This window comes from Bidens hawaiensis, unplaced genomic scaffold, assembly GCF_021521415.1.
Source record: "Bidens hawaiensis isolate Kalapana, Puna unplaced genomic scaffold, B.hawaiensis_p1.1 tig00015316_1, whole genome shotgun sequence".
NCBI lineage: Eukaryota > Viridiplantae > Streptophyta > Magnoliopsida > Asterales > Asteraceae > Bidens > Bidens hawaiensis.
In genome coordinates this window covers 26565-39357 of record NW_027492367.1, presented here as the reverse complement: position 1 = coordinate 39357, position 12793 = coordinate 26565, and the positions used below count along the sequence as shown (strand labels likewise).

General features: G+C 33.4%; 1 protein-coding gene and 1 pseudogene across 1 annotated transcript; both read right to left on the bottom strand.

The window, feature by feature from the left end:
- Positions 1 to 305: 305 nt before the first annotated feature.
- LOC143548904 (beta-xylosidase/alpha-L-arabinofuranosidase 2-like) lies at positions 306 to 5550 on the bottom strand. The gene is made up of 5 exons (XM_077039947.1): positions 5196 to 5550; positions 3489 to 3776; positions 3071 to 3240; positions 2020 to 2468; positions 306 to 1402 (listed from the first exon to the last, which is right to left on the bottom strand). The coding sequence occupies exons 2-5, from the start codon at positions 3750 to 3752 to the stop codon at positions 420 to 422; spliced, it is 1866 nt and encodes a 621-aa protein (XP_076896062.1). The 5' UTR covers positions 3753 to 3776; positions 5196 to 5550; the 3' UTR covers positions 306 to 419.
- Positions 4392 to 5612, bottom strand: LOC143548895 (beta-xylosidase/alpha-L-arabinofuranosidase 2 pseudogene; annotated as a pseudogene).
- Between the last annotated feature and the right edge of the window lie 7181 nt (positions 5613 to 12793).

Sequence of the window (12793 nt, the reverse complement as noted above, 5' to 3'; positions counted from 1 at the left end):
ATTCATTAGTTGGAACATGCAGTAACCAAAAGACAATAGTTGGGATTAATAAAAACAAACAAACATACCTTGTTTTTTTAAAATTTTGAGTTTTGATTTTTTATTATTATTTTTTAAAGGTTTTTTTTTTCTTCTCATCTTTTTTATTTTTTTCCATGATTATAGAAGTTAGACCCATTTTATAAAGCACAATGTTTGGGTATATGCATAGTTCAACCAATAATACGAATTCTTATTGATGTTTCAACCAAGGAGTTAAAACTATAATCTTTTTTTAGCACACAATGCAAAGAGCTAACCAACAATTATCGGTTTAAATTTCAGGATTTTGATGGCAAACTGATAAATTTGCATCTTGCGATGACTTCCATTATCTTAAATCAATCTTAACAACTTACACCCACCAAAAAAATATCACATCATATCCTCACATTTAACGAATGTTTCAAGCTCCCAACATGAAGTAGATGTTGTCCCAATGCAACCTTTTTGTTCCCAACTTCATCAACCAAACTCAAATCCTTGCACACGTCCACACCGAACCGGACCACGCCCTGTTGCCTCGGCGCCAAATGCACCTTCTGGAACCCCAACAAATGCTTCTGAGGCGCACCGTGGACCGCTGGAGGCGAAGAAAACAAAAACACCGTGTGACTCCCGCCCATTGTTCCAGCGTTTGTTACCCGCAAATGAATATTAAACGCTAGGTTCTTGCACGTTTGCTCAACCACGTCTATTGATTTGCACGCGGTTGAGTGGCAATCGTGTCCTTCCTCTAATGGGACGGGCACGAGCTTCGGTGCTTCGACTAAATGGTGACTAAATTCTGAATAACTTAAACCGTCACCAAATGTGTAAACCGTGTCTCCTTTATAGAACCGGTAGGTCCGGCCCGGGTAGCCAGTAGCCGGGTCGGGCCTCATGTTCATATTGGTCATGTTAACTTTTTGTGTATATGATTGCGGGTACCATGACATTGGTAATCTTCCACTTGGGTTATACAACCCGAAAACAATATCGGCTAGTGCACCACCACCCGCTTCACCTGGGAACCCGACCCATAAAATGCTCGTGATTTTCGGGTCTTCTTTAGCAAACTGGACATCCATACCGCCTCCCGACATAATAACGAGAATAACCGGGCCTTTCGACACTTTTGCTACCTCGGTTATCAAAAGGTTTTGTTGGCCCGGGAGGGTGATATCAATACGGTCCCGGCTCTCGGCCTCAATGGATTGGTCACTTCCCATTACTAAAACCACGGCATCGGCTGTAGCCGCTGCTTTTTTAGCGTCGTCTACTTGTGCGGTCCCACACGCGACATTTGCGCACCCGGGTTGGTATACGGTTGCCACCGAGGCGGTTAGTCCTTGAAGAGGAGTTGTATATTTGCAAGGTGTACCTGCATTTGGATTAAAAATTGTTTAAACAAAATGACCTGTTGTGACCCGAACCCGACACTTTTAAGTTTCGGCCCACTACCTAACACGCCACATTAGGTGTGTGTACAAAACCAAAATTACCAAACCATAACCAAAATAACTGATGTAATCGAACTGAAATAACCAAGCCCAATAAAACTGACGGTATGCTTTTATGTTTAAAAAAAAAAAGTTTATCGGTTTGGTTTCAATTTTGCTATCAACCAAAAACTGAAAAAATCGAACTGAAGCGATTCGAACCATAAATACCAATAGAAAAGACCTATTCTAGGTAATTTATATAAATTTAATAAATGATGTAACCAAAACATTTTAGATCCATATGTGATATAGTCATATGATAACAAGCTGACAAAACAATTTTGGCCCAATTTCAATTCCAAATTCATTAATTTTGGTCTCTTTTTAAAGTTGTCAAGCCCAAATGATAAAACCCAAACCGAACAGAAACCATTGTAAAAAATCAAAAACTGAGGAAAACCAAAAACGAATCGTTTTTAAAAACGCAAAGACCAAATTTCCGGTTTTTGATTCAGTTTCAGCCCAAAACCGACCCAAACTGATCAACCGTCATTACCTTCATAGTTTCCAATCATGGTTTTTGTGACATTAGCATTAGGCCCAATAACAGCAAGTGACTTAATGGCGGTTGGAGAAAGTGGCAAGGACCCGACACTGTTCTTGAGCAAAACGACCCCTTGTCGGGCTGCTTCACGGGCTAGCTCCTGGTTAGCTGGTGTGCACACGTCTTTCGGGCCAAGTTTCCCATATATTTGTTTGCTTGGGTTACCATCAAAGAACCCGAGCCTCATAAGTGTTGCAAAGTTGTTAGTAACCGCTCTATCCACCTCAGACTCTTTCACCAAGCCCGCTTTAATGGCGGCTTCCGTGTGTTGGGCCAAGAAATTCCCGCAGTTGAGATCCAACCCGGCTATTAACGCGTCGGCTGCGATTTTTTCTGGCGTGTTTTCCCAATGTTGATTCTTGAACATCACATCTAGGGAGTCACAGTCTGAACTTATATATCTGTGCATATCAGAGACTTATAGTTTTAGTAGTTATCAAAAATATTAAGTTACATGGCCTTTAGGACCTTCATAAAGGGTCTGGGCCTAGCCGGGCTTTTTAATCAAATGACGAGAATGAAGTACAACCAAAAGACTTGATGGGCCGGGCTTTTTCGAGCCAGGCCCAACACTGATTGTGCATCTCTAGACTCGCAGGCCAAAATTAGGAGTGTCAATCCTGGTGGTTTGAGTTACTTAATTGTGTAAAAAACAACCTTAACCCGCACACTATTAAAACCGTGAAACCCTAAGATGATCTGCTTAACCCATTTATCTAAACTGTCAAACGGGTTGATAGATAGTAATCAAGTTGTAAACATGTTAATCACGTTGATCGGTTGTAAAAAATGGGCTAATCGGGTGACAGGTCCAAAATAGGTTGGCGGGTCGGCATCTTTAGTTAATTGTGTTTACGGGTCAACTCAAGCATGGCCCGTTTAATTAAACATGTCAACCCAAAACCTTATCATTTTCGTGTCGTATCAGAAATTGTCACCCCTAGTTAAAAAAACCCCACACAATAATAGTAATGAATCCAAGTAGAAGTGTTTTCTGTTTTACCCATTTAATTTCCACTCGCCCCGAACAACTCCAGTTAGAAGATCCGGGTCTCCACAAGTTGGCTTGCCATTTACTTGATTGTAAGAACACATGACACTTGCAACATTGCCATCCAAAACACAACTCTTGAATGGTGGTTGAAATGTATCATCCATATCTTGCTTTGTAACCTATGAAAAAAAAAACAAATTACATTTAACTTTTCCACTTAACTGTTTATACCTAGAAGTTGAAAAGAGACTAGTCAGATCACACGTCAATTTATATTCGTGTCTAAACAGGTCGGGTCAGGTCAATTCACAAAACCTTTAACACCCACATTTTTAAATGTTTTTTATTAATAAATAAGTGACTCAAATGACGACCTTTAACCTTTTTGTCAGAAATTTTAATCTGAAAGTGATATAAATATACATACCACTGCATTAAAATCGTATCGTTCAATACCCTTCCAATTATCAACATCATAAGCCGTGTAATGTTTACAACAAGCCCCAACTTTGAGGCGATCTTTGTCACCATCATCTCGTTCTTGTAACCCTTGAACATAAGCCGCTCCATATTTACTTGTTAGGGTCGGGTCTTCACCCGGGGTTTCCTGACCCCTACCCCACCTCGGATCACGGAATATATTTATATTAGGTGACCAAAATGTTAGTCCCGCCAAACCAACGTTGTACATTGCTCTAGCTTCAGTTGAAACCACCTATAGTCATAAATAATGAGCCAAATTGAGATCAAATTTAAGTCAGTGGTGTTGTTGGTTGCACCTATATGTCTCAATGGTGTAATACAACATAATTGATCTAGTGGTAGGTTAGCCTCTTTCAAATTGTTGTATAGATGTTTAAACTTAAGAAACATCTAATGTTTGGTTTGTTGTATATTTTAAAGAGAAACAGAAATGTATAACACTTATATTATAAATTAAATTTACTGAAATATATATAAATACATACATTATGAGATTTTTAGTACTTCTAATACATTATGAGATTTTGCCTTTCTTGTAAGTCTTCTTCCTGTTTTTTATTTTGTTAATAATATTGGCCTTAAAAGAAAAAAAAAAGAGCATAATGCTGACTGACTAGATATTATTGAAGAGAAAAAGGATAGTGAATTATATGATCACATAACCCTTTTATATATTAATTATTATTATCTTTCTGGTACAAATTTTGTATCACGTATATTATATAAATGAAGCAGGCTAAAGGATCTTATCCTCATGTAATTTACTTTTGAAAAAGATACCCATTACATAAAAGAGGAAATATCTCTTTTGAAATTTAATTTAAAAATTAAATAGAACAAAATATTCTCATAAAGCGAATAAATCCTGAAAATAAAACAAAAAAGAAAATACTTTTAAATGGACATATATGCTTGGCTGGGTGGCTGGCTCCACAAGCTAAAGTAACTACAAGACACTGGTCCCTCGCTATCAAACGATAATAATTAGTTTATTGGTAATATGCATGATACTGGACTAAATCTTACATCAAAAGCATTTTAACCTTGATAATTACAAAACAACCATATTTTAATTATATATTTTAAAAATTATTACTGGCGTACCTACCTCAATATATTAAAATTCAATCCAAAAATATTAAATTAGTCAAAAAACAGTAGTAAATAAATGATTTATAATTTTATATCATCAAAATATTATATTCACATTAAAATTTATATATTGAAGAATGCCATATCCCATTAAAAGAAATAATACCAGATATATTCAAGATAAGATAGTTAACATCTTATCATAAGTTTTAAAGCAGAGGTATCATTCTATGATTCTATCAATGTCACATTTGAAAATATCTAATATCATGATTTTTTTTTAAATAATTAGTTAAAAATTTATGATAAGTTTTAAAACTGAGTTATAATTGTCCATTTTGAATATACGAATATTTCATATTTGATATTATATGATTTCTTTGAAATAATACCAGAAATACCCATTAAATATAGTTAAAATTTTATCATAAGTCTCAAAGCAAAGATATCAATGTGAACATTAAAAACGTTATGATCTTTTTAGCAATAGATAAACATTATATCATACCAAATGCTCCTTAAATTAATTAAATTTGTAACAAATCAAAATGTGGCATACCTTCCCAATGGTTTTGAACAAAGTCTCATTAAACGAAGCCGCCGTTGTAATAACCTGCGGGAAGCTAGTGGCCCCGGGAACCAGACTCGAGAAACGAGTCCCGGGGCCCACATACGACACACCGTGCAACGCCTCGGACCACCACTCGTACTTGGGTATCCCGAGCCGATCAATGCTACCCGCATTATCAACCAAATTCACAATCTTCTCTTGCAATGTCAGCCTCTTAACTAAATCATCAACTCTTGTTTTCACATCAAGTGATGAATCACAAAACGTGAAGTTTTTCAAACCCGGGTTCGCATCGATATCGCAGGCGAAAACCGGGTTGTTTTGGGCTGAAACATTGGGTGAAAATAGGGTCAAGAAGATTGTAAGGATGGCAAAAACAGAGGATGGTCTGTTTTTGGATGGCATTTTGGTGTGAATGAAGTAGAAGTAGTGGGTTTGGGCTTATTTTATAGGGATTGGGGTTTACAACACATGTTGTATTGTAGCAACCCGTGATGGTGCATTTTATTTTAGCGTAAAGACAATGGATGGAGGGTATCAAGTGGGAAGCCTTATTTGCAAGAAACTGACACACAGCCCGTGAAAGATTTTGTGTTTGTGTTGGAAGGAGTTAAAACAATGGTCCCTTGACTATTCATTCTTTAATAACTTGCAAGCTTCGTTCTTTAACCATGTTGAATCAATTAATATTTAATATAGACTAAAAGTATCTATATTTAGCTAACCCGACCTAACAATCAATGGATAGGTTTGTTTTCTTTGAAAACTAAAAATTGCTGTTTGGTTTTTGTTATGCCTCACTCCAAAATCGAGTTGGACTATGAAACTGAACTACATAGAGCTGGTTTGAATGCTTGTTATTAGATTTATGACCCAAATTATCAATTTTCGACCAAAAGTTTCATTGTTTTAGGCTAATTTTATTCGGTCTCATACATCCATAAACCAGTTGTGATACTGAAAACCAACCCATAAATGGAATGAAAAACTGAAATAAATGGCTTTAAACTCCGGTTTGAGCTTAAAACCAATGTATACACGCACACACCCTAATATACGTGTATTATGCAATTTAATAAAAGTGATTGTGTTACAAAACAACGCATTGGGTAAAACCAAGAACTTTTTCTTCAAAATAGGAAATTAAAGAAGGGTGAAATGGTTTTTAGGAGAGAGAAATGGTTGTAATGGTTTATAGGAGATCCATCATTTGAAATTGCGGATCTCATATTATATATAGGTCATGTCAGTTTGTGTCGGGTGAGATGGATAACTATTGGGTGTTCTGCCATTTGAAATGGCGGATGTGGTACTTTTATTGTGTGTTCTGCCATTTCAAATGGCGGATGTCACTTTTCTGATCCGCCACTTTGACTGACGATTCACGTTTCCCAAAATAGCTTGCCCCTATGTGTAAAAAAGACATTTGCCATTTGAAATGGCAAGTGTCGTCTTGACATCCGCCATTTCAAATGTCAAGTGTGAACAGTACATGTACTAACAGATTTGACCATTAATTGACAAGCACAATGCCCCATTTTTCTTTTTATATTTATTAATATATGTTTGTTACTTTTATTTTAGTTTTAAAAAGACATTATTTATAAATAATATAATTAATTATTAAAAAATAATTTGTATGTTAAAAGGACTAATCTGTTTTTACTTTAATATTTAATTGTTAATAATTAATTAGCATTATTAAAAAGCTAATAATTAGTATTATTAATTAAAATTAGAAAACTAATAAATTTAAAAATTGAGTTAATACCATAAAGCAATGGCTCGTACGGTTCGACTACAAAACAATTGAACATTTGAAACAGTCCTCTACTTACTCAAATCAAAAGTTCATATAATTTAATAAACCAAACATGTAACTCATGAATCTTTTTTTAAAATAGGAAATCAATAATACCAATTAATTTTAAAAATTAATAATACTATTAATTTTAATAATAGTGAGAGGTAGGAGGTTCAAAGCTCGCTATCACCAATTTATATGGGAGATATAAGGGATGACCATGGCTTGCCAGGGTTCGAGTCCTGATCTCACCCGGTTTTACTGGCTCTTCGCTGTCGTGCCGTTTGGTGGGCATGAGGGTCGGGTTTTATCCGGGGAATCCCTCAATAGGTGGACCGCTAGGGGCTCCGTCCGCCCGGACTCGTGGCCGGCTCGGGCTACCTTTAGCCATTGGGGGCCGCGTACAGAGTACCTGGCGTTACTTAGTTGGTCGTTTAAAAAAAAAACGAAACCAAACATTTGAAATAGTTCTCTAATTACTTTTATTTAAATTTATTAGCTTTTTAATGTTAATTAATAATACTAATTGTTAGTTTTTTAATAATACTAATTAATTATTAATAATTAAAAAAATAAAAGTAAAAAAAATAAAAATAAAAACAGACTAGTCCTTTTAGTAATACAAATTATTTTTTTAATAATTAATTATATTATTTTTATAATTAATGTCTTTTTAAAAAATAAAATAAAAGTGAAAAACATATATTAACAAATATAAAAAGAAAAATAGTTGTGCTTGTCAATCAATGATCAAATCTGTTAATACATGTACTGTTCATACTTGTCATTTGAAAAAACGGATGTTAAGACGACACTTGCCATTTCAAATGGCAGGTGTCTATTTTACACATAGGAGCAAGCTACTTTAGGAAACGTGAATCGTCAGTTAAAGTGGCGGATCAGAAAAGTGACATCCGCCATTTGAAATGGCGGAACACACAATAAAAGTACCACATCTGCCATTTCAAATGGCGGAACACTCAATAGTTGTCCACCTCACCCGACACAAACTAACATGACCTATATATAATCTGAGATTATAAACCATTACAACCATTTCTCTCTCCGAAAAACCATTTCACCCTTCTTTAATTTCCTATTTAAAAAAAAAAATCGTAAAACCAAACTACTTTATGAGTTTTAAGCACAGGGGAGGTGGAGATACGCATGTGAGTCATTTAGATAAGATTAATAATGTTAAGTTCTTTTAATTTCATCAAGTAACACCCAAAACTTTTCGTATGAACAATAATAATAAGCACTTAATAGTTTGAGATGATTTTAAAAACAACGGAAGTACAAGATAAAAGCGAAAGTTTTAGAGTTAACAAAGGCCTAAACTCGTAATTGAGAAATGCGTGGATAAAACTCTTAACTAAAATAAAGACAGATTATGATAAGATTGTTTATGGTTTGAGTTTGATTAAGATGATGATAGAGATAAAATGAGCCTAACAAACTCACATATAAGAGATCAAGTTAAATATTAAATAGATTTATTGGATATGCTTGCATTACAATGTCAAGTTGTGAAAAATGGACGTATGAGGCTTTGGTTAAAACTTAGGGAAGGAAAAAAGTGAGAGGGGTAGAACGTACAAAAGGTGTAAATAGAGAGACTTGTATGTAAATGAGACCCGTGAGTGAAAGTATATGGGCGGCTGTTTTTATCGGCTTCGTTGCACCAGTGATGAATAAATGATCAAACACGAAAAATCTTTTGTCATCTACTTACTAGTTATGAAAAATAATAATACTTATATTATAATTTTGGACCAATAGGTTACTAGAGATTGCGAGTTTGGGTTGTGTTAATCGTCTCTTATAAAAATACAGAGTAGGGATGCGTGTATCAGGGTTAAGTTAATATTATCTGGACAGTCTCTTGTATTGGGTTTGCCCATTTATGATAAAGTTAAAATTGTAATTAGTTAATTATACATCAAACTTGAAGTATCATTGGATAGTTTAATATGATTTAGATCTTGGTTTGGTTTGGTTTTATACGCCTCGGTTTGCTTTAGTAGTTTAGTGTCTCCTTCAGTATTATGCCCATTTGTAGAAGGAAAAAGAATAAAAACACTTTTTCACAGCGACGTTTCTAGTAATTTGTTTTACCGTTCTCATTTTTAGAAAAAAAAAATCTCCATAGTTATTCAATTCATCATATAACCAACATCTAGATTTGATTTTCAATTATTAATGTATGAAGATTTAAAATGAATTAGATCGGATAAACGGTGGCCAACACGGTTTTTCAAGATAAGTATTTGATTATACATAATGGATACCAGGGCCGTTTCCGAGAACCTCTTAAAATTTTGGGGTCTTGGACGAGTAAAAATAGCGGGCCCCTAAATTCGACTTCTCAATTATGTAATAGATAATTTGACAATTTTACCAACAAGATTGTCTTTCAAAAACCCAAAACAACAAATAACAATAAGTATGTGACTAAAATGACTCATATGAAACAAATGAAAGTCTCTTTCTATTAAAAAAGAATACTATTTGTGAGGATTGAATCCATGACCTTTGTTTGTTTTCATAGCCAGAAAAACTTTCTATTCAACCAAAGAATCATTTTTGTTGGCTTTTGTGTTAAAACAAAACTATATATAAAATATAAAATCTATTTTTTTTAACAATTATGGGCCTCTCGGGAGAGTGGGCCTGGGTCCATCGCCCTCCTCGCCCTCCCCTTAGGCCGGGCTTGACGAATACATAATTAAAAGATATATATTATCAAAATAATTACCTAGTTTCTTAAATACCACAACTTATAAGTATAGAAGAACATAATTCTTTTTATTTTTTACAATACTTTATAAAAGTTAAAATGATAACATCTCATTATAAAAGTGGCATTAATATAGCATGCTTGGGTTACCCAGTATTGTTTACGATTGTAGACCTATGAGACCGTCTTTTACCGTTGACTTACACTAGATGGCCGGACTTTATTTGTTAGTCGTTTAAAAAAATATCGTTGTTTTGTTATTATTATGTTTTGCTATTATTATTAATCCCAATTTACTTCAACTATTATTGGCCAAAATTGTACTTCTACATGTAAGTGGCCTTAACTTAGACCACTCGTGTTACGTATAACGACGTACAAGGTTTACCTCATGCTTGGTACAAGCCATCAATGAGCATTTGACCCAACACATTAACAGTTTTGCAAATTTCATTTTTAACTTTTACCGTGTTTTCTTACATCATAGTATCATACACTCATCATATATTGACTAGTATAATTAATAATATTTAACACAAAAGAAAAAAATTATAAAATATATTACAAAAACTATTATATTGTGAACTTAAATTGAGTTCAAATAAATATAATATTTGTCAATAGTAATAACTTTAAGTAGTTACGAACACAAGCAATTACCGGTCTCTTCAAGATAAGTGGTAATTATCATATTTCACGGCTCCAACTCATATCAATTGCAAGTCTTCTACTCGACAATATCAACAGTCAGCATCATATTTCAACACCATCAAGTCGAGCGAAGTTGATCAAATTGTTTGTTTTCCTATTATGGCCATTTGGTTGGTTGTGTGAGAGATGTGATTTCACTAGTTTATCAAAATCAACTTATACTTAATATTATGTGTTTTATCGAAGTTTCTAGTTACTTATATGTTCCAAATCTTTAATTATTATTATTATTATTATTACATGACGCTAAAACCATTTTGATATACCCTTTATAGACATGTATATAGAGTCGATTAGTGATAGATAAAGTTCAATCCATGCATAACTAAACTTTAACTCAGGTATGTGGGTAACAATAAATCAATTAAGCATTTAATAGTGTGAGTTTAAGTGTTATTTTCGTTAAACCAATGAAACAAATGGCTACAATTAAAATTAATCAATAACTAACATTCATCTTTCCAAGGGAATCCCTTCGTCTAAAACAAAGTTCAAATCCAAGAAAAATATCATAATTTAAATATAAATGTCATATTTCCTTTTTTTTTCTTTTTTTGTTGTTGTTGTTGTGATGGATTAATGGCAAAAGAATGTGAGACATTATGGGCAAAGTTATGATGCAGTGATAACAAATTTTAATGGTGTTGTCAGGCATGTATCAAGATATTGAATTTATATTGTTCCTAAATTCATTTTGTCTTAAAATTAGATAAATAAAACTCTGCTTTGAGATAAGTCGTAACCTCATTCATTCATCCGACCCATTACACAACCGCCCCATCCCACCCTGCCCGGCCGCTTCACCACCCTTACTTTATAACAACTTTGTGAACCTTAGTTGTTGTAATGTATCACAACTTGGTAGTAGTAGTCAGAAGTTATTATTGTGTCGCCTTGCAGATATATAGACATCAGTTAAGTATATTTATTTCTTATAAGTACACACATTATCTAGATGGGGAACCGAGGCGTCCTTCGATAGCGGTCTAATGAAAAATAAAAAAAGAACTGCCTTAAAAAAAAGGGACAAAGCCAAATTTTACCCTTTCAAATCAAGCCAACCAGGTACACAATCTACATGATTATCTTTTAGTGTTGTTCAAGAAAAAAATATATTTAAGTTAGTACGGTAAGAAATGTGTCCTTAATATTTTATCTTACTGCTGTAATAAAAGAGTACCATATTTTGTCATTTGTCATGTTTTCATGACTCCCCTTTTTTCTAACCCATATCCACTATATAAATAAATTTAATTTAATTATACATTTAATATATTAGCAATTATATTGTATTAACTTTTAAGATTGTTACTTGTATCAAATTTGACTTAATAACTGTTCAAAAGTCAAAGCAATACTGACGACTAAAAATGTTGATCTTTTAAAATAAATCTTATTTGTTTTAATTAAAATGTAGATTTGTTCTGTTTGGAATTGTTTCTATGGGGATTTAACTTTTGGAATTTTTTTCTATTCAATTATTTTTCGCTAATGCTTGGATTTCAACTTTAATTTTCAAAAGGAATGATCTTTTATTTTCGTCAACAGCTTATTATTATTATCCTGTCCTTGGTTTGTTAATTGCCTAAAATAATTGTGAACAAACACTTTTTCAATTGATATTTTAAATTTTCCATGGCCAATCAACACTTTTTAATGAAGAATTATTTCCAATTTCAAATCAATTGATTTTTTGATTTATTTAGTCTTACTTAAATTTTGTTTGTTTAATTCATTCAATAGCATCAAGAATTCGACTCCATTACTGTTGGTGCGTCCGTTAACACATTTAGTGTAAAGGTATGTCACTTTTCATTTTAAGTTATTTTCCTTTATCATACAACAACAATAAATTATTAAATAACATTTGCTATTTGCCGCTTCCTTTTTAAAATAGTAGTTGACACATTTGTTACTAGAGGTACACAAACCAGTTTTCGGTTTAAACCCGAACAGTTCATTGAACGTCCGACTCTTTACACTTTAAAGGCCAATATTTTATAAAGAAGTTTTGACATATTGTATATATTATCATCTTTTTTTATAACCTTGAGAAACTGTCAACCAAGCATTACTAAGAATTTTTTACTTACCATATGCTACCAATAGATTTGGGTCTTCACGTACGCCAACCAACACTTACGTCAATTGATATTATCCGATCAGTGTTAGTATCTATGTATTGATACTGCCATTACGGCTGTAACTAATTATCATATATTGATTTCCAATTGATATTTTCTATTTTTCTTTACAATAAATTGATTTCCAAATTTTAACCGGGCATTACATGGAATGGTTAATGAGCTATAAATGGATATGATATGTGAG

Excerpts from the sequence above, each read along its gene's own strand:
- LOC143548904 (XM_077039947.1), bottom strand. The coding sequence starts at position 3,752 with ATGTACAACGTTGGTTTGGCGGGACTAACATTTTGGTCACCTAATATA. Across the intron at positions 3,241-3,488 it reads GATACGATTTTAATGCAGTG|GTTACAAAGCAAGATATGGA; the intron begins GTATGTATATTT and ends TTTTTTTCATAG. Across the intron at positions 1,403-2,019 it reads CATGATTGGAAACTATGAAG|GTACACCTTGCAAATATACA; the intron begins GTAATGACGGTT and ends ATCCAAATGCAG.